Below are 23337 nucleotides of genomic sequence, written 5' to 3'. Positions count from 1 at the left end.
TCCGAGCGGATGGAAAACGGCATTTGTCCAGCCTATTCCCAAAAAAGGCGAATCTTCCTCACCCTCTAACTACCGACCGATTTGACTTACGTCCCTTCTTTCCAATGTCATGGAAACGCTGATTAATTATCAGCTCAAGAAATATCTTGAAGATCGAAAGCTTCTTAATGACCGGCAATACGACTTTCGTAGCAATAGGTCCACTGGTGATCTCATGGTTCATCTCACCGAACAGTGGAGCAAAACTTTACATCGTTTTGGAGAAAGTAAGATTTATGCACTTGATATTTCAAAAGCATTTGATAGGGTTTGGCATCAGGCTCTCTTATAGACAATGCGTGCTTTCGGTTTTCATGAATCCCTGCTTCATTGGATTAGTAATTACCTTTCGGATCGTTCAATACAAGTAGTATTGGATGGATTCAAGTCTGATAACCATAAAATAAATGCTGGTGAGCCCCAGGGCTCCGTTTTATCTCGAACACTCTTTCTCATTTTTATTAATGATCTTCTGTCTGCAACATCTAATCCAATACATTGTTTCGCTGACGATAGTACTCTTAGCTTTTCATATTCGTTTTCAGACTCACATCCCTCTTCTTCGGATGTGGAACTGCAACGACAGAATATGATAAGCTCATTAAATTCCGACCTAAACAGCATTGTACAATGGGGATTAAAAAATCGCGTGGAATTTAATGCTTCGAAAACCCAATGCTGTGTTGTATCGTTAAAGCGAGATATACCCCATTGCCATTATCAATGGATGGCATTTGCATCAATGAGACTGAACACCTCGATATTCTCGGTATGTGTGTCATGAACCACCTCTTGTGGAATGATCACATACGCGATGTCGCCAAAAATGCCGCAAGGTGTTTGGGTTTCCTTAGGCGATGCAAGAAATATTTCACCCCTCCTGATCTGGCTGTTATCTACAAGACTTACGAGTACATACGTCCAAAGCTTGAGTATAACTCCCATCTCTGGGCTGGTGCTCTTGCAACTTACTTAAGCCTCTTGGATAGTATTGAGCTTAGAGCATTTAAATTGATAGATGATAATATCATCATAAGTTCATTTACTTCGCTTGAACATCGTCGTAAGGTCTCTTGTCTGACCCTTTTTTACCGTTATTTTAACGGCTTATGCTCTAGTGAAATAGCCAGTTGCATTCATCCCCTTAAACAGTTCAACCGTAATACTCGCGCTTCTAGGAATGCTCATCAGTATACCCTCGAGCCCAACTTCGGTCGTAATGTCAAATACAGAGATTCGTTCTTTAGCCGTACTACGCAAAAGTGGAATGCCTTACCACACTCTGTCTTTCCTAGTCATTGCAATATTCAGGAATTCAAAACCAATGAGCACCGACATCTCCTTTTAAACCCTCTCTCCTCTTCCTAGTGCTCACACTGTGCCTCTGCATAATAAGGGAAGGGTATTAGTATCCCCTTAAGTGTGTGTTTATTATAAAAAAAAAGCACTAGAGGCCCGTTCCAGCTTTGCAGGGGTAGACATAAAAAGGTACAGATACTTAAGTTATAAGCATGCTAATTAAAACGACCACGAATCATTAAATTAGAAAACAATTGTATGCTTATCTTAAAGCCTCTCTGTACACTACGTTGGCTGTGGTATTTGTAGGTGGCAACAAAACGTATTGATTTTCAGGAGATCCTACTCGAGAAAGTGCCACATACAATTTTCCGTGGGAAAAGCAATCTTTCCTTAAGTCGATACCAACTATGGAAAAAACTTGTCCCTGAAACAAACATTATTTGAACGAAACAGTGTGGAGGATACTAGAGTTGCAACTATTTTTGATTACCCGTGCAAAGCCGGGTCGGGCCGCTAGTACTAAATATAGCCTTTGTTTATTTAGAATTATTAAAATCGGTCCAGTTCTTTTTGAACTTATTCGTAACATACAAAAATACAAATCTTTTCTCTTTATAATATTAGTGTAGATATCACATTCGAAGTGCAAACGTTTTTACAATTTTGTTTTATTTTAGGAACACGTGTGTATGGTTATTCCAAAAATTGAGCGTTAGGTTAGGAAAAGTGGCTGTCCTTGATGGAGTAGGACTTAGGCTAGTTACACGAGGCTTTCTTCTAAGCTCAATGAAACCAGTTTGAGTCCTTTACCAAACGTGAAAGACTGATTATTTGAATATGCCTGAGACCATTTAGATCGTTATGGAAGAATTCTCTTAGGTAATTTTTGCGTTTTTGAGCTAAAGCAGGGTATGTACAGAGAAGGAGAAGAACTGTTTCTTCTTCTTTCTCATCCATATAGCTTCTGTAAGAGTCATGTGAGATTACGCCCAGCCGCATGGCGTGCTTTCCTATTAGACAGTGCCCGGTATAGACACCGATTATCGAGCTTATATGCGATCTGCTAAGCGATAGCAAGCACCTTGAGCGCTTTGAATCTAGTGACTTGAAACATGGTGATGTTATTCCACCTGATATTTGCCTTTATTACAGCGTCTTTAATTAGCTTTAGTTTAAAATTTAAAATTTCCTGGAATGTCTCTATGGCCTGGCACCATTAGAGATGATCGACAGTTATGGACTGTCATAAAGTTTGTAGAAACAGAGTCCAGAGATTTGATATCGGCCAGACTATCTGAGAAAATACGAATATCAGATGTTTTCTTTGAGCAAGGATAAGACTTCCATTTATCGCCAAAAGTCCGTCTGGAACACGATACAATGATTGCGAAAGCGGAATAAGATACTTAATTTCAGTCGTTCAGAGTACACATAACCCCTTCATTTGTTTTTGATCCATCCGTGTAAAAGGGGACTGACTCGTCTTCTAGGAATACCCTCTTCTCCCTGAAAGATCGAAAAGGTATAGAAATCGGGAAGTTTCTGTTGAATTGCAGTTGAAGGATGGTGTAGTCTTCGTGCTTTAGAACTGATTTTAAATACTATAGAATTATGGATTGGCCAATGTTGTTGCTAACCCCCTGCGATGAAGCTTTGAGGCGGATAGCTAAGCTTGCAGCTATTTTGTTTGATAAGTATATCAAGAAGTGTTAGGTAGAGTAGGGTATCCAGCGGAGCAGTTGTGGTCGTAGGAAGCTATCCGCTTATACCTAGACAAGCTGAACGTTGGATCTTATTTAGTTTTTGGCGGCTTAAAGCCTTTTCTAAAGCTAAAGCTACACTGTACATTAAAATCGTTCTTAATACCGATGTGTATAATCAATCCGTGATTTGGGGTTGTAACCCCATTTATTACCAATCGCTTTTTTGCAAGCAAAGAGAGCTACAGAAACTTTTCTGACTCTTTCTTGTATATTGTGTTTCCAATTTAGTTTTTTGTCTTAAATAAGACCCAGGTACTTAGTCTCCTCTGATATAGGAACGGTTATCATATAGAGTTTTGGATTTCCATAAAAATAGGAATTATTCGGATTTGTGTAGGGTAACTTCCAGTCCACACAGATCAGCCCAAAGGATTAGTTTGTCTAATGGATTTTGTAGGAGTTCTTTAAGGGTGTCAAGATGCTTTTCTGAAATCGCTATAGCAACGTCATCACCAATGCAGACCAGTTAGGATTTCATTTACCACCTGGTTTCAGAGGAGAGGGGATAGAACACCACCTTGCGGTGTCCCTCTTCCAAAGAATTTTCTAGCAGAAAAGTTGTTTCTGCTAGTCAGCATTCTTATGAGGGGTACACTCATATACAAAAACAAATAGTAATGAGTTACTTTTAATGTTTGGCAATTTCTTTTTTGTATTGAAACTATTATTGCTTTCTAGGAGAAAGCCGAATCCACAATCCGCTGTAAAACTGAATTCAGGAATGATTGCGTTATAATGCCTGAAACCAGCTCAAGACCCCTCCTCAATTTTAATTAATTAGTTAATAATTCATCTGAAATGTAAGGTCCCCGAAATTTAAGGGTATAATACCCCCATCTTTCACAAAAGATCTTGTCGAAGTGATGCTTTGGCAATTGCAGGTTGTGGCCCTAAAAATAGTAATCTTCCAATTTTGACATACTTTAACATTTCTTCTTGCTTTGATCTACAAGTGTACGCTTAACTTTGTGCCATGTATTTGAAAAATGTTTTAGTTTTTTAATTGTTATTCTGTTTTGTTAATTGTTTTAAGAAATGTTTCTCTTGTTTATATAACATACAAAAATATTAACTAAGGAAGTTTAGAAAAAAAATAAATACCAACAAATATGGAATTTTGTTGTGTACACTTAGTTTTGAGAGTATGTGTACATACAGTGGCTCTCACAACTAATCGGACAAAGATAACGCCTATTTTTGCAATTTAATTTCTCCACGAAAATTATTGCAAGCAGTAGGACTTGATCACCATTTTGGAACATATTTAATCTTAAACTAATTTTAAATAAAAGAAAACTGGATTTCAAGTTATTAATTAGCAAAACAAACAAAAACAACTCCTCAATTTAGCCTCTCATATACGCTTTTCACTGCCAGTACAGATCGGCACCGAATTCTGATTAGAAATTATCGGTCGGACAAGAAAAGCGGCCAGTTTTTAGTCCTGAAAAAGCTCAGCGACAATCGTTGGTCTTGTCGAGCTCAAGCTACGAAAGCCTTAGTCAACGGCTATTCGGAAATCGAAGAAGCTCTAACTACCTTCCAATAATGAGCAAAAACACATCGTGAGGAATGGAGCAACGAACCTTCTACAGAAATTAAGTGGTCTTGAAACCGCTTTGTTTACAACATTTTGGAACTATATCTTGGAGCGATTCAACGCTACAAACAAGATGTTGCAACGCCCAAAAATGATTCTTAAATCAGCAATGCGTGCACTAGAATCATTGAAATTTTTCGTGGAATCCAAACGAAATGGTTTTGATAAATACGAGGAAGCAGCCAAAAAAATATCCCAACCTGATGAATATGTACAATCACGCACCCGAACCAGAACGAGAAATGTGAGTTTGAATCCGCTCGATTACGGGAAAGCACAAGACGCAAATCTGTCACCCAAGGAAAAATACAAAGTATCGGCCTTTATCCCAGTGATTGACCAGCTATCCGTTTCTCTTACTGAAAGATTGAATGCCTATGAAGGTGTACGTTCGAAATTTGGATTCCTGATGGATGCTGAAAATTTGCACGCTGCAGCAGAGGCATTGGTGAAAGAGTATCCGGATGACTTAGAGCCTAGTCTTGGCAATGAGTTGGTTTAATTTGTGTCTTTTATTGACTCATGCAAAAAGGAAAAGGACTATGGAACAGATCAATGGCCGGAACTATTTTACTATCAAATTCTCGAAAATCAAAATTTCAGAGCTACATTCCCAAACCTCGAAATTGCATTGCGAATGTTTTTGGTTCTGATGGTAACAAATTGCACTGGAGTGCTCTCATTTTCAAAAATGAAATTCATACAAAATAGGCACAATGGGACAAACCCGTCTATCGAAGCTCTCTCTCCTGAGGATTGAAAGCATTTTACTGCGAGAACTGGATTTCAACGAAGTCATGAACGATTTTTCGGCGAAAAAATATTGAAAGGTTCCATTCGTTAACCCTAAATTTAATTTCAGATAATTCTTTTTTTCGTTTAAATTTATATGTGTTTTTTCAATACTAAAGAAATCTACTTGGTTTCGCAAGAAATTATTTATTGAAAAACGTAGGTGAAAAAAATGGTTAACTTTATTTTGAAAATAATTTAGTTCGAAGGGGCTTCCGCTCCTTTATTGCCCCGAGGTCTTTGGACCTCTAAATCCGGCCCTGCGAATGGCTATGTTATCATTAACCTTGTAATACCGAAGACTGTTACTTAAATTAAAGGTAGTTTTCAGCTCCACGGCGAAATGACACCAAAACGAAAGCAAACGTCTTTGGAAATTAAAAGATTAGTTCTTTTGTATGTAGCCAGAACGCCAAATCAAATATAGCAAAAATTATGCAACGGAGCCCTTTAAAAATCAATGACATAAATTCATTTTTTTTTAAACGAAAAAAAGAACCTGGAGATGTACGATGAGAAGCTACTTTTTAACAACAAAAATCCCTTATTATCTTCAGAATTTCCAAAGATTTTTTTTCAAAGGGACCTCGAAAAAAAAAACTGAAACCATAAACACAAAAAGCAGCTTGATCAAAGTAATGACCGTAATGGCCATGCAAGACGTGTATAAAAAGCTTTACATCAGTTAAAAAATAGAAATGAAAAACTTAAGTTTACTTATAAATATCTAACAAACCTTTAGACTTACGAGTTATGACAAACAATTATATTAGGCTTTGTTCACGAGCGAAAGCAAATTTAAACCTAAAGGTTTGGAAAGAAGAATGATTGTATATGGCGGAATGCAAATAAGCTAACTTGAGATACTGGGTGCAGTGGTTCGGCCATGTTGTGAGGATCTGCTCTTGCCCTAGTGTTCGGAACTAACATTTTGTGCAGATTAAAATGTCTAACATCAATATTTTAAAACAACATTTGCGGTGCAGTGTTAGTAAACTTAGAAGAAAAGACAATTTCATCTTCTACCAGGAAAACTTCTACCGAAGCACGAAGGTGCTTAAACACACAGAAAAAGTCACCTGAACTTAATGCAATCGAACATATAATGGATAAACTGGGACGACGAGTTGCTCAAAAGAACTCTCGAAGCATAAACTCAAGACGGACCTTTAAAAAGAGAGGCAAATAATAAGTTCTGAATTATGCCAAAAATGTGTCTGTTCAATAACGCCTGGTGGAAGCCATTAAATCATTAGGTTAACAGTCAAATATTTATCATTCAAAGGCAATAAAAATAGCTACAAATTATCTTCTTTGAAGACTTGTAGCAACTATATAATTTGCAGTTGTTCTATGTAGCTCGGATTATATGGAATCTCGATTTATATGAGACAATGGAAAACGGTCATCTTCTGATGAGCCCAACCATTACATCGGGGCGAAACGCATATAGGAACACTTTTATGCTGGTTTATATTTATTTTCGTGATTTTAAATCATATTTATTAAATATTAGGTGTCCGATTATGTGAGGTGTTTAATGATAGGGTTGCTGTATAAGAGTTTAATATAAAAACGTGTTAAATGGCATTACGAAAATTTATACTACATCTCACCGATTATTCGTGGGAGCCACCGTATTTAACTATTTATATTTTTAATTTTTTAAGGACCTAAATCAGCAACTTTTCTGAAGTTTGCCTTCAAATTAAATTAAATTCAAATTTAATGAACTTAACAAATGGTAAGTAAAACGTTTATAAACAAAAATGCATATACAACAACAGCAAAATAATAAACATTAGTTTAAAAAATATTAAACGTTAAAACTAAAAATATAAATAAATTTATCTCCACTTACTTTTGTAGTGAGTCTTCTTTTTTTGTCGCTGTTATCCTTACCCATAATTTCATCGGATTTGTCTTCTTCAGTTTTTTGACGATCTATAAATAGAAAAGAGAATAAAAATACAGTTGAATCAAAAATAGATAGAAAGTAATTAATGCTTAAGTCTAATAGTAAATTTAATAGATTGAAACACTACAGTTCTCTTGCATAGACACACTTCAAAAATAAATATTTTCTTTTATTTATAACAAAAACTTTTGATGTTAGTTGATTTTTTTTAAACATTGTTTTTCACATATTGTCCAGATTCAAAGCAAAATGATTTGCTTTAAAGTCTATACATAACTTAAATACTATTAGTAAAGCATTCAACATTCGCGTAGTACGGCTAAAGAACGAATCTCTGTACTTGACAGAACGACCAGAATTGGCCTTGAGGGTATACTGGTAATCATTCCTAGAAGCGCGAGTATTGCGGTTGGACTGTTTAATAGAAGAAATGCAGCTGACTATTTTTCTAGAGCATAAACTGTTACCAATAACTTTAAAAAAAGGGTAAGACAAGAAACTTAACGATGATGTTCAAGCGACGTAAATTATGCAATGATGATATTGTCACAAATCAATTTAAATGCTCTACGTTCATTACTGTCCAAGAGGCTCAAGTATGTTGCAGGAGCATCAGTCCAGAGGTGGGAGTTATACTCAAGCTTTGGACGTATATAATTCTAGTAGAAAACAGCAGGGAGACAAATTTCTTGCATCGCTTTAAGAATATAAAATACCTTGCAGAATTTTTGGCGTTTGGTGATACACATACCGAAAATAGCGTGGTGTTCAGTCTAATTGATACAAGTGAAATCCATTAACAATGGTAAGGGGTATGTATCTCGCTTCGACGATACAAAACAGCAATTAGTTTTCGAAGCATTAAATTCCACTCGGTTTTTTAATCTTCTTATTTAATAAGCTTATCATATTTTGTCGTTGTAGTTGCACATTCGAAGAAGCGGTATGTGAGTCTGAAAACGAATATGAAAAGCTAAGAGTACTATCGTCAGTATAAAAATGCATTGAATAAGAAGTTGCAGACAGGAGATAATTAATAAAATTGAGAAAGAGTGTTGGAGATACAACAGAGCCCTGGGGCACACCAATATTTATTTTGTTGTTTACACAATTTCAACCCATCCAATACTACTTGTATTGAAAGACCCTAAAATAATTACTTATACAATCAATAAGGCATTCATGACAACCGAAAGCACGCATTGTCAATAAGAGAGCTTAAAGCCAAACCCTATCAAATGCTTTTGAAATATCAAGTGCAATAATCTTATTTTCTCCAAAACGATGCAAGGATTTGCTTCACTTTTTGGTGAGATTACCAGTGGATTTATCGCTGCAAAAGCTATACTGTTGGTCACTAAGAAGCTTCCGTTCTTCGAGATATTTCTTAAGCTGTGTTTAATCGGCGATTTCATATCCTTTGAAAGATGACACGTGCGTGCTACTGGACGATATTTTGACAAATGGTGTTTTCCATCCCCTCGAAAAGAGAACTGTAGAGTAGAAGAAATGGAAAAGCTTACGCAGTGGTTTTGCCAGCGTTAAATAACACTCCTTCAGAAGAATAGAGGGGATACAATCAGGATTTATGTCAATGTCTTTTAGTGCTCTTGGAATTAAACGAGTGCCAAAGAAGATTTGTCCCATAAGACCGTTTACGTCCTCAAGAACAAGAGGACTCATGACTTTGTCTGCTAGAGTCAAATTAACAGCAAATTGGCTTTATCAATCGAAATTACAAAGGGAGTGTCGTTGTGGACAAGCATTGGAACCCAAGATGACGTCTTGGTTTGCACGCTTTATAAAAATGACCAGAAATTTTGACTACTTTTGGGATATTTTACTATTTTGACTAAATTGGGACATTGCCGTAATATATGGTCAAATTTGGTTCGTCTTATATGGCCGTTACAGTTCTTTCTAGCTTGTCTGAGCTTATTCCGATTTTGCTCAATGGAGTTGGTTTTATAACAACGGAAACTCACACATCTGCTTATAATAACCTTACAGCTCGGATCAAATCATAAGTTTTCTTTGAGTTTGACAGATTTCAAATTATTCGCGATAAAATGTCTAATGCATTGTTGAATTTCCTTATTATTAAAACACTTTGCTTTTTAAATTTATAATAATATTTCTTATTTTAATTTAATTTCAAATTTTCTTCATAAACTTTTGTCGGTCTATTTATTTGAATTTTCTTTTTTGCAGTTTTGTTGTGTATAATGAATAACTCAAGTAATTTGAATTCTATGGTTTGGGTCCTGAGTAAGCAGAAATGTGGTCTTAGGGTTTGTCATATAAATGCTCAAAGTTTGTTACCGAAAATTGACGAGTTTCGTGACATTTTTATTAATTCAGATGTAGATGTTATTTGTGTTACTGAAACATGGTTAAGAGATGATATTGGTGACGAGTTGTGTTTTGTTGGGGGCTACCGCATTTTTAGGAACAATAGAGCAGATCGTGTTGGTGGTGGTGTGGCAATATATATAAAATCTTCTATAAAATCTAAACTAAAGTTTTCTTCTGAGAGAGGTAGTCTTATTGAATATTTATTCGTTGAGGTTTTTGGAAGCGAAAGCAATCTACTTTTAGGAGCAATTTATAGGCCAAATAAGCATATAGAACTTTCACAATTTTCTGAACTTTTAGAAGAAATCTCTCTGGGCTTTCCAAATATAGTTTTATGTGGAGATTTTAATTGCAATCTACTAAGATCAAACATTTTAATTCATAACATGCGTGCACTCAATCTTAGCCCAGTTAATACTGTGACTCCGACTCACTTCTTTGACGGGGGCGCGACACTGCTTGACTTATTTTTGGTTAGTGAGATTAGGGATGTGGTTTTGTATGATCAACTTTCCGCACCGGCTTTTTCAAGGCATGACTTAATATTTTTGACAATAAAGTTTATATATATGCCGTCAAACAGATTTCATATCGTGATTTTAAGAATATTAATGTTCTGCACTTGGAGGAAGATACAAGAGCCATCAATTGGGATAACATTTTTTACATGCCTTCTTCCAATGAACAAGTTCAATTCTTAACGAACAAGATAAATCTTCTCTACGACACTCATGTTCCCTTGAAAACAAAAATTTTGAAACAAAATGATAAGCCCTGGTTTACAAATAATTTAAGATCGTTAATGCAAAAACGGGATCATGCATTTAATAATTGGAAGCGGTATCGATTGCCCGAGTTACGACTCGCATTTTGTTCTCTTCGGAACAGAGTTATTGCAGAAATTCGTACAGCTAAATCTCAAATTTTCTCTAAGCATTTAAATGTTTCACTGAATGGGCGACAACTATTGAGAAACTTGCGAAACGTTGGCATTGGAAAGTTGAGAAATGCGACTGCTGTAGGTCTTGATGTAAACACACTTAACGAAGCATTTGCCTCACGACCGTCACTTTCGCCTTTGCCAATCACTTCTGGGGGTGTCTCGTTTGCGGAAGACTGAGATCATCCTGGTTTCGGTTTTCGAGCAGTAGATCCTACTGATGTTGTAGAAAGCTTACTCTCAATCAAGTCTAATGCTATTGGTCTGGACGGAATTGATCCAAAATTTATAAAAATGATTCTGCCATTTTTGCTGCCCTACATCACGTTTACATTTAACTCCATTTTAATGTCTGGAGTTTATCCTGACATTTGGAAGGTGGCAAAAATCTTACCACTTCCTAAAAATTCTAAAGGAACCGAATTCAGACCTATTTCAATTCTTTCTTATTTATCTAAAGTTTTTGAGAAAATTTTGCAGAAACAAATCAACGCTTTTCTTACGACTAACTCCATGCTTACCTCGCAACAATCTGGTTTCCGCAAAAAGCACAGTTGTATGACTGCGCTTTTGAACGTAACTGAAGACATAAGGCAATCGTTGGATAAGGATGATGTAACTTTTTTGGTTTTACTTGATTTCTCCAAGGCATTTGACACAGTTAATCATGTCATACTTTGTAACAAGCTTATGCAGCAGTTTAATTTCTCAACAGGCGCCACAAAGCTCATATATTCATATTTAAACAATAGAAAGCAAGCAGTCCAAGCTGGTGACAGTTTGTCCAATTTTCTACCAACGTTATCTGGCGTTCCTCAAGGATCGATACTGGGTCCTTTACTATTCTCAATGTATGTAAATGAACTACCATCTTTGATCGATAATAGTTCCTGCCACTTGTATGCCGATGACGTCCAACTATATCTAAGCTGCCCTCTCGGACTTATTGACAATGGAGTCTCCAATGTCAATGAGGACCTTGAGAAAATTTTAAATTGGTCCCATTTAAATGGTCTTTTTTTGAATCCGAAGAAATCTAAATGCTTAGTTATCTCAAGAAAGAACTTAGATCTTGTTTACTTTCCTCAAATTATGTTAAGTAATGGTCCAATCGAATACGTACAGACTGCAAAGAACCTTGGCGTTACATTTAATCGATATTTGACTTGGGACGATCACATAAACGGACTTGTCGGCAAAATGTATGGTGCTCTACGTACACTTTGGGTAACCCAGTATTTTACGCCAGTAAAAACACGAATACTGCTAGCAAAGACCTTGCTTATACCTATTTTGATTTATGGATGTGAGTTATATTGCAACTGTAGATATGATAGTAAACGCAAACTTAATACTGCATTTAATAATATCGTTCGCTATGCTTTTGGTTTACGTAGGTATGACAGAATATCTAATTATTCTTCCCTGTTATTAAATATGCCCTTGGAAAATTATGTAAAACTTCGTTGTTTAATCCTCCTCTCCGATATATTGCACACACAACAACCACAATATTGTTTTGACAGAATATGTTTCCCCACCTCTAACAGGACTCGTCAACTAGTTCACCCTCGCTATACATGCTTAACTTCTGAGCGTCAATTTTTTGTAAATTCAGTTCGCCTCTGGAACTCCCTTCCACGCTTTATTAAAGAAAATCAAAACACAACAAGACTTAAAAAGGACTTAATAAATTACTTTTCAATTTAAAATTATATTACATACTTACATAGACCGTATAGAAAATTATTAAACTTTTCATATTATAATAATAATCATAATATAAATAATTGAAATGTCATTTAATTATAATAATTACATTGTCATTCTCATTTATAAGCTTGTTACTACCTTATAAGATATTGTATCTTACAGTTACTAAGCGTTCAAAATAAAATAAATAAATAAATAAATAAATGCAACAAAAATTAAATTTGCATCTATATCTCCGCTGTAATCCAAGTTACTATCGAGTTAGCATTGGGATCGGTTAAAGTTTCTGAAGAATTTATTGAGGCTGTCTCAGTTGGTTTTCTCATATTGCCAAACAATTCTCATAAGAGCTTTTTCTTTAACTGGGTGTTTTTGAATGATTAGCAGACACAATACAATAGTCTGCCGGTAATACACTCATTATTTATTCGGGACAGAGGTACTTTCTTTAAATAATAATACAAACTGATTTTTCATCAATAGATATACACATGATAAATTAAATTTTCAATAGCTGCGAAACTATATTTATCAAGACATATAAAAAAAATCATTATCAACAAGAATCAAATTAAGAATCCGATTAAGACTATTATATTGAGAATTGAATAGGATTTGAAATGTATTGAATAAAAAAGTCTTTAACTACACATTCTATAACAACTAAAACAGCTAATGGAACTAAAAAGTTTTCTTCGGGGGTCAACTAATATTACAAACAATACTATTTGTGAATATTTTGAATTATCTAAAATTCATTTTAAGTTATTTAAATGAATATTATAATAATCTAAATTGCTCTTTGGAGGAATTAAGCTCACAGAAACAAAAAATTTGGATTCACTATTTTAACATTTACAATGAATTGTTCAATATCAAGGTCTAAAATAGAGGGGTTTAATTTCAAATTAATTAGCCCACATGCAAAAGTGGCGCGGACCAATTCAATTCAATTAAATTTATTTTGCATTCATTTCACTTATAATTAATTAACAAATATAAAATTATATAATTAAATGATGGAAAAAGAATACAATACAATCAATCTATAACTATAAACTTAGTGTTGATTGATCTAATATATAATTTTTAACTGAGAATAACTGACAAAGTATTTTATAAGTTTTTTAATTTTTATTCAGTAATGAAAAATTATTTTATTTTATTTTAATTTAGTATTTTGGATAGGTCACAAGAAAAAGGGCAGCTATGTGTGAATCGATTTCCACCGCATTATGATTCCTACGATATGTTTTTGAGCAACCAAGGGGACTCAAAAGTGTTCATGTAAACTCCTCCCCATTAGCTATACCGTATTGCAGTTTACAAGTCCGTAATAAATCATTTACAAAACACTACGTGAACAGTAAGGTTTTAAAAGATACATCTTTCGAGTTACTACAGTCAAGTTGGTTCGTACTGTTTCAACATGACACTTCCAGTTCAGTTTTTTGTCGATTTGTACCCCTATATATTTAAATGAATCAACATAATTAATTTTAAAACAGTTTTTCGAGCAAAGATTAGAACCTTTGAAATTGTCTCTTCCACAAATATGTAGCAGCAAACTAAATTTTTTACAATCGTATGAATGATAGAAAACTTCTTAGTCATCAAAAGCGTATCCTAATGTCTCAAAATGCATCATTTTAGCTTTTTCACTCGTTATTAGTTTGAGCTGCAAGCCAGATTCTGAGCATTTGATGGTCCTCATTCATTCTAACTATACATTCGAAAGGTGGTTTTTCCTCATAAGTGAAAGCGTTCATATAAATATGAAATAATAATGGTCAAAGAACAGATCCCTGTGGAACTCCATTCTTAAAAAGAACCGATGAACTAAAAACTCCATTAACACGAGCCTTTTGCTCTCTGCCTACCAAATAAGATTTAAATCACTCATAAGTGGAACCCCTAAATCCCGCATTATAAAGTTTTACTAATAGCAAATCATGGTCTACCATGTCGAACGCTTTGGTCATATCAATGAAAAGTGTCATGTTTGATTGATTTTGTTCAACACCATTGTATAAGTTACAGCATACTTTTAGAATAGCATCTTCAGTAGATTTACCGGATCTAAATCCAAACTGGTCGGATGAAAAATTGCAATTTTTTCTAAAAATGAAAGCATTCGCACTTTTATTAATTTTTAAAAAAGCTTTGAAAGGGTAGGAAGTAACGATATTGGTCTTTAGTCACTAATATTTTCTCTATTACCTTTTTTAAATAGTGGAATTACTTCAGCACATTTTAACAACTTTAGAAATATACCACTCTTAACGCTAATATTAAAAGTAAAACTCAAAATATCAACAATTTCCCGTGCAATTCCTTTTAGAAATACCATCACTGGTGCAAGAATTTATATTTTTTAGTTCACTTATCATTTTAAAAACATCTACGAGCGTGATTCCTTGAAAACAGAAGCTATTTACTTGCATTCTATCTTCTTTTAAGTTTGATAAAATATTACAATTGTAATAGAAAAGATGGTTTTAAGCTATCCGAAATATTAAGAAAAAATCGTTAAAACTATTAGCTATTTCGCTGTTATCATTGACTATATTGTTGTTTATTAAAACATTCTTAATTTCATTGCTTTTTGGCTGTTTCCTAGTAAGTTATTGACAACTTTCCATTGCATCTTGACATTACCCTTGAAACGATTAAGACGGTTAACAAAGTAGGAATTAAGGACCGCAATAAGTTCTTCACCAACTCTTTCCTTACTTGTCTTTAACCTTCATCTGTCTTTTGTAAATACTTTTGTTTAATTCTTAGAATTAGTTTAAGGCTTGGGAAGATTTTATTTAAAAAGAATTTTAATCGATCTTAATATCTACGAGTGCTTAGTATACTTCTAAAACTAGATACCTAAAAACTTATTTGTCTTTCTTAGAAAAATAATTTGAAAATAAAATATAATTCGATAATTATTTGAATGTGTATCACCAATTAAACCGCACTGTATACTTACACTTGAGTTCGATTTCTTCGTCATCTAATAGCAAAGACACCACTTCCTTTGGCTTAAGTGTATCTGGCTTAAAGTTTCCACCACTTATAACCATTCTTTGGATCTAAAAACAAAAAAAAAGTAAAACCAAACAAAAATTTAATATTATCGTTTATCAAATAAAACAATCAAATCCATTGAAATGCAAGAGAAGCAAAGAGCAAACTATAAAATATTAAAAATCTCATAAAACGGGCGCCATTCAAGACGGTACTGGAAAAGATGTGTAATAACGAATAATATTCTATTCTATGTCTATTCTTTATGTTTTGTGTTAATTTTAAATATTTTGAAGATCACACGCCCGTCTCGCTATCGGAACCAAGCTTCCGGTTGAAATTTACATAAATGGAATTAAAAGTGATCATGTTCCATCGCCTTGAGGCATTGCCGCGCACCGCATGCAGCACGTGCGCAACAAATGCGGGCAAGTACAATCGGTTAGTGGTTGTAATTTTTTAAATTATTATTATTTCTTGCTTTGGGTTGTTGTTATTGTTGTTGTTGTTCATTGTAGTGCTCTTTATTGTTGTAATTTAATGTTTTTTATTTAAAAAAAAAAAAAAACATACCTCACTCTTTTCCCGCGCTCTTTGTAGAATCCTTTCTTCGATGGTACCTTTGCAGATCAACCGGTAGACGGTTACCTGTTTAGTTTGTCCCAGGCGATGTGCACGATCCATGGCCTGTTGATCGACAGTAGGGTTCCAATCCGAGTCATAGAAGATAACCTAGAAAAAAGGGGTTGGATGGAATATTAATTTATATGCAACAATGCACAAGGTTTATTTTATTTTATATCAAAAGAAATTCAAGACACAAATAAATTTATTCTGTTCAATTGACGCGACGTAAGGGTGTCTTTTTTATAGTCAATTTAATGCACGTGAGGAAAATTGGAAAAAAAAAGAATGAGATAATTCTTAATTCAAAGAGATGCGCCAATATACTCGTAGAATGAAGGAGCGAAGGAACAATGCAAATGGGAACACAACGCATCCTTTTTCGTAAAGTGTACAAACGTGATCCTTTTGTGTTTAACTATTTGAGCCGAAAGGTTTTTCTTTTCTTCGTGCCGAATCCAATTACTGGAGTAAAATCGGAGGGAAATCATGTTCGATATATCCGGTGGATATTTAATTTCTAGCTACCGAAGGACATTAAAAGAAGGATATCCATAATATGACAGGAAACAAGGAGGCATAGACAAAATTTGCATGATAACAAAATTTAAATCTTTTTGAAGGATATACAAAATATTGGAGAAATCCAATTCTAAGTGTTTTCAAAATAGGTCTTAAAGCATACATACATTTTTGCTGTTTGATTTCATAATCTCATTGATAGGGTTTATGATATTCTTGGTTAGTCCAATTTTATTTTATTAAAGATTTCATTTCATGAGAAAACTTTTCTACGTCAACGAGGTTAGATTAGGTTAGGTTAAAGTGGCTGTCCATGATGGGGTGGGAAACACTTAGGCCATTGAAATGGCCCAATGTGGTACATTGTGGAATCTTGAGGCTTTCTTCTTAGCTCTATAAAACCAGTTTGATTCCCTTACCAAACGTGAAAGACTGTTTCAGTTAATATGGTAAAAATTATTAAGGCAGTTATGGACTATTATAAAGTTAGTACAGCCTGACTATCTGGGATATGGGATGCTGATATAACGTTTTTTTCAAGCCAGGACAAGACTTCTTTTTTCGCCAAAAGTTATACCTGGAACACGCTACAATGATTGAGACCACTACCCCTTCATTTGTTTTTATCCAAGTGGACTGACTTTTTTTTATCAAAGTGGAATGCCTTATCGTCCCAGAGAGATCTGGAAAGTATAGAAATCTGGAAGTTTCTGTCGAATTGCAGTTTGAGGATGGTGTAGTCTGCAATGGCGGGGTCATATGAGCCATAAAGGTTATACAGTTAAGTTCTATAAGTAAAGATTTTATCTATAGATTTAATAATAACTTAACGACATTCACCAAAAAGTGGTTTGCTGTCAAAAACAACTAAAATGTTTGTTTTCACTCAATTTAGAATTTGAAAAAAAATTAGTAATGCTTTTAATTATTTTCATAAAAATTATTTCTAAGAAAAAGAGCAAATATTCAGGTTCTTAAGAAGAAACCTTGAATAAGAGATCATCAATTTTATATGAAGTTGCCTTTAAATTTCTTAAACTAGTCGTCAATTTTATTATTAAATTTGTTTGACACACATAAATAGGGATTTTTACTTGCGACATATAGGAACTATATGGTATGTTCTGCATTAGTAAACAATTTCGAACTAGAGCTTTTAATAAAATATGACATTGCGACGGTAGAGAAGTCGAAAAAAGTGGGTACCCCGATTACATCCGTCTGTCTGTCTTTCCTGGCTCCTACAGTCCAAACAATTGTGTTGACTGAAATTAAGGTTTTCAGCCGATGATGATGATCAAAATGTATTTTTTTTATTTTTAAACAAATATTGATTTTGTTTGACGAAATTTAAATTTAAAATGGACACGTATTTATAAGCTCTTTATTTAGCAAAAATATTTGTAAGACAACATTTAAAATGATTTTTGAAACAAATAAGTTAATCTAGAATTTTTTTGAAAAATAAAATAGCTTTAAATTTTTTTGAAAAAAAAACTTATTTTGCAACTATGTACATTTTTAAATCTTAAAATGTAGAAAATATTTTTAAACAGACTTTTTGGAAGAAATTAGCAAGTTCTAGCGACCCAGTCGTGCATTTTATTTATTTCAAAATAAAATAATAAAATATCAAATAAAATAAGTTTGCAGCCAATATTTTTAATTTTTTAAAAGCTATTTGAGTCGAAAGTAAATTTTTACCAAGTTTTAGTATTGTTTTTTTTAGAGTTTTATTTTTTTTGTAAAAAAAACTGTCAATTCGATTTTTTTCAAAATTTTATCGAATGTTGAAAACAATATTTTTTGAAAGATAAAAGTAAATTAAAGCCAATATCTCAAAATTTTGAAAAGATATTTGAGTCGAAAATGAATTTTTACCAACTTTTATTAATTTTTTTTTTGGTTTTTATTTTCTGTAAAAAAACTGTCAATTCGATTTTTCTTAAAATTTTATCAAATTTCAAAAACATTACTCTCCGTTGCTCAAAATTGTTTTGGAGATGATATTATGTTTTATTCGTTAAATTTTGGAGTTTATTTATAAAAAAAACCGTTAAAACATTTTTTCAAAAAACATTATTCTTTGAGATCACATTTCAGTTTATTATATAAAATTTAATTCAAGGCTCTAGCGTTTTTGGTTCGTAAGATATTTAGGGTTAACCAAAATGTTCACCTTTTTTTTAAACTACTATGGTAAATAAACCACCCAGGTAATTTTCTTGAGAGCCCTTTCTGCATCTTTCTGCCTTATTATCTGTATAACAAAATTTATTTGAAGTTGATATCTCTTCTGGTTCTTTAGCTATGGAAGACGTAATAAAGACATCTTTCTAAAAATCTTTTATTTCGACTCTAGGGACCTTGAAACGTCGAGAATGTCAAAATTTTCAATTTGACAAATCGGACCCATTACAATAACTTCCTATGGGAAGTTAAAAATTAATAAATCTACTTTTGAAGTGAATTTGGTTTGGATGCTCTCGAACTAATATTTAAACACGAATTTCAATAATATAAATGTCCCAAAAACAGCAAAAGTGACACTTTTGTTAAACTAATGGCTAATTGAAAAACATAATAAACGGGTCATATATGTATATTGATATACAAGCTTTGAATCTCTTGAGATTTGAAGTGAAAAGAGATTCTGAAACGTGTAATTGGTGAGTGCCACACAAACGTTTCTTCCCAACTTATTTGTTTACTTATTTATTTAAATTCAAGAACCAAACATTTTTCTCTCTAAAATTTTTAAGTTTTGTTGACTCCTTTAAGATCAAAATACGAGTAAGCAGACTGATAGCGATAGTAATAATAGACTCCCGAAAATAGAGTTCGAAAAAACTTCGTCAAAAAAGCCCGACATTTCTTCATATGAGATCCTCTCTCACTTTCTGGATTTTTGAATTTTTTAGCGTTCTTAGCATGAATAGAAATGGATACTAGAAACGTATATTTTATTTTTGGAACAAAAGCTACGTGTCAAAACAATTTCTTACATTTTTGCGTGAAATACAGAAAAAACCCTATAAACTATTGTGTTTTAGCTCTTAAGAAAACTTTTGGAATCTGAGAATGCTTTCATACGTAGGGAGTCATACAAATTAAATATTTAGACCATATTTTGCTGGACAACAGTGTTCTAAAACAATTTGATAACTGAAGTTATCATTTTAGCAATTGAAATGTGTAAAGGTTAGATTAATATACTCGTACAAATTATGTTATTTAAATTTTGTTATCCTAATTTTCAAAACATTAAAGAACATTTTTAAGCGGAGAGTGGGGATCCGCCCTTCGTAGTCTGTGTGCTTTGAAATTGATTCTAGGAACCTGTTGTTAACTCACTGCGATAAAACATTGATGCGAATACCAAATCTTGTAGCTTTTTGTTTGTTAAGTATATCAAGAGGTTTTAGAAAGAGTAGGGTATCCAGTATTGTCGATAGGATCGTGTGAACCGATTCGCTGAACGTTGGACTGCATTTAGTTTTTCAGGGCGTATAGCCTTTTCTAAAGCAATTTCCAATACTTCCATAACGCACATTAAAATCGGTCTGATTACCGATGTGTATAACTAATGCGTAGTTCGGGGCTGTAAGTCCTATACTTATTAACAATAGCTTTTTTGCAAAAAATACTACCTCCGATTCAGTTTGTTGTCGTAGATAAGACCCAGATACTTAGTCTCTTCTGAGAACTTTAATTGAATACTAAATCAGTTTTGTTCGGTTTGACATCCAGTCCACACTGGTCAGTCCAAAGTATTAGTTTGTTTAAGCCACTTTGCAAGGTGTTAAGATGCTTTCCTGAAACCGCTATAGCAACGTCATCCGCATATGCAAGCACTCTAAAACCCTCCGCACCCAGACCAGTTAGGATTTCATTTAGCACCACGTAATCAGAGCAAAACTGAACTGATGCTCTCTACAAAACTAAAATACCTGCATTCACCCTACCCCGACTGAACCGTCCTGCCCAACAGATGCCTTAAATGTTATCCTGCACCTCCTACTTGCATACCTTCACATTACACCTTTATTATCGTGCAGCACGCTAAATAAAAGTAAAATTCTTACGGATGTTTTTGCGAAGGATACCGACTACTGCACCCCTGGGGTTGGAAGGAATGGCAAGGTTACGGAAGACTTCGATAACTCTATCTTTGATGACGGGTCAAAGATGGAATGGGGATTGGGTCAGGAATATTCTTTGAGTCCATAAATGTTTCTAAGTCGTTTGGCTACCTGATTGTGCCAGATGAATTACTAGCAATCAAAGAATCATGCAAAATACTTAAACCAAAATAGAAACACAACTACCCCCGCGTCACTCTTTTATATAGCTTAAAGATCATAGTGACATTAATGGAACCAAACGGGCAAGCTCACTTGCGCAAAGGGTAAATGTTCCTCTTGAAGATATGAACGGCAAAATTGCCTTAATTTTTCTGAAATAATCTGACCGCCGCAGGTGGAAAAGTCTAACGGACTTTAGAATATCCACGATGATATGGCCCATCTAAAACAAAAACCCTTCAATCGAATTTTTATAAAGACCTTGGAATTATAAAGCGATATGTTAGGTTAGGTTAAAGTGGCTGTCCATGATGGAAACGGTCACACTTAGGCCAGTTTAATGGCCCATCGTGATACCACATGAATCTGGAGGATTCCTCCTAAGCTCAATGGAACTAGTTTGAGTCCCTTACGAAAGGTGAGAGGCTGATTATGCTGATATGATTTAGATTGCTTTGATCGTTAAAGAAGAATTCTTCTAGGTAATTCTTGCGTTTTCGAGCCAGAGCAGGGCATGTACAAAGAAGATGAAGAACCGTTTCTTCCTCTTCCTTGTCCATACAGCTTCTACAAAGATCATTTGAGAATACGCCTAGTCTCGTGGCGTGCTTTCCTATAGGACATTGTCCGGTTATGAAACCTTTTATCGAGCTTATATGGGATCTGCTTAAAGATAGCAAGCACCTTGAACGCTTTAAATCTAGTGTTGACCAGATGTTTTTTTGTGAACTGACACGTGTCGATGTTGTTCCACCTGGTGTTTGCCTTTTCATAGCGTCTTCCATTAGCAACAGTTTGCAAGTAGCGATTGGTATGCCAGTGTGTGCGAAACGTGGCAGTATGGGCTGCACTGCACCGTTCCTGGCGAGTTCATCTGCCTCGAATGTCTTCATGGCCCGGCACCCAGCAAAGGTGAATATTAAACTTCTGTGCCAACTTTATTAAAGATGATCGACAGTTATGGACTGTTATAGAGTTTATAGAGACAGAGATTTTAAAGCAGTCTGACTATCTGAGAAAATACGGATATCAGATGTTGATATCACGTATTTTTTAAGTCAGTATAAGACTTCCTTTCATCTCCAAAAGTTTCGCCTGGAACACGCTACAATGATTGGGAAAGTGGAATGAGAGACTTAATTTTAGTCGTTCAGAGTACACACCTCCACCAACCTCTTCTTTTGGTTTTGAACCATCTGTATACAAATGGATTGACTCGTCTTCCAGGAATGCCCTACCCTCCCAGAAATTTTGGAAATTTCTGTCGAATTGCAGGTGGGGGATGGTGTAGTGTGTGGGCTTTGGAATTCATTCTAAATACCTAATAATTACGGACTGGCCAATGTTTTTGTTAGTCCACTGCGACGAAGCTTTGAGGCGCATAGCAGCCTGCAGCTATTTGATTGCTTAATATGTCAAGAGGTGTTAGGTAGAGTAAGGTGTCCAGTGCCGCAGATGGGTTCGTGGGAAGCGATCCGCTTATACATAGGCAAGCTGAACGATGGACTTTATTTAACTTATCCCTGTTTATACCTTTCTCTAAAGCAGTCCACAATACTGCCAAACCGAACATTAAAATCGGTCTGATTACTGATTACACATCAGCGTGATTCTGGGTTATAAGCCCTATTAATTACCAATAGCTTTTTTGCAAGAAAACAGAGCTACAGTAGCTTTTTTGACTCTTTCCTGTCATTGCGTTTCCAATTTAGTTTTTTATCTAAAACAAGACCCAGGTATTTAGCCTCGTCTGAGACTTTTAATTGGATTCCTTTAATGTAGGAAGGGTTGACAAATGGAATTTTGTATCTCCTCGAAAAGAAGACCAGATCGGTTTTGTGTGGGTTAACACCCAGTCCACACCGATCAGCCCTAAGTCTGTCTAAGGCATTTTGTAGGATTTCTATTAGGGTGTTAAGATGCTTTCCTAAAACTGCTATAGCAACGTCGTCCGCATAGGCTATCACTCTGAAACCCTCCGCATCCAGACTAGTTAGGATTTCATTCACCACTAGGTGCCAGAGTAGAGGGGACTCCACCTTGGGGTGTCCCTCTACTAACGAATCGTCTGCCAGAAGAGGTGCCCAGTTTTGAGTTAATTATATTTCTAGTTAGCATTAAATTAATTTACTTCTGAAGCGAACTCTCTACATTGAGAGATGTTAGTGCAGATGTGTCCACGTTGTTAAAAGCACCTTCGATGTCAAGTAAAGCAACCATAGTGAACTCTTTATGATACAGGGAATATTTGATGGTGCGTTCTAAGGTGTATAACGCTGTTTCCACCGATTTGCCTTTACAATAATGTTGAGACGAAGACAGAAGTCTTGTATCAATACTTGCTCTTAAATAGATATCAATCAATCTTTCCAAGGTCTTAAGAAGGAGTGATGATAGACTTATAGGTCGGAGAACTTTAGGAATGACTTGCGATGATAAAGCGATGG

General features: G+C 34.6%; 1 protein-coding gene across 1 annotated transcript in view; it reads right to left on the bottom strand.

Annotated features, from left to right (window-relative positions):
* LOC129953126 (chromatin-remodeling ATPase INO80) overlaps window positions 1–23337 on the bottom strand; it is a 151823-nt gene that overhangs the window by 77040 nt on the left and 51446 nt on the right. The window contains exons 10-12 of the mRNA XM_056065994.1: window positions 16014–16172; window positions 15403–15505; window positions 7358–7440 (exon numbers count right to left, since the gene is read on the bottom strand). Coding sequence (XP_055921969.1) covers window positions 7358–7440; window positions 15403–15505; window positions 16014–16172 — 345 coding nt within the window. The remainder of the gene's footprint in view (window positions 1–7357; window positions 7441–15402; window positions 15506–16013; window positions 16173–23337) is intronic.

The sequence above is a fragment of the Eupeodes corollae genome, chromosome 1, assembly GCF_945859685.1.
Source record: "Eupeodes corollae chromosome 1, idEupCoro1.1, whole genome shotgun sequence".
Taxonomy (NCBI): Eukaryota; Metazoa; Arthropoda; class Insecta; order Diptera; family Syrphidae; genus Eupeodes; species Eupeodes corollae.
The sequence above is the reverse complement of the archived record's forward strand: the minus strand, read 5'-3'. Positions and strand labels throughout refer to the sequence as shown.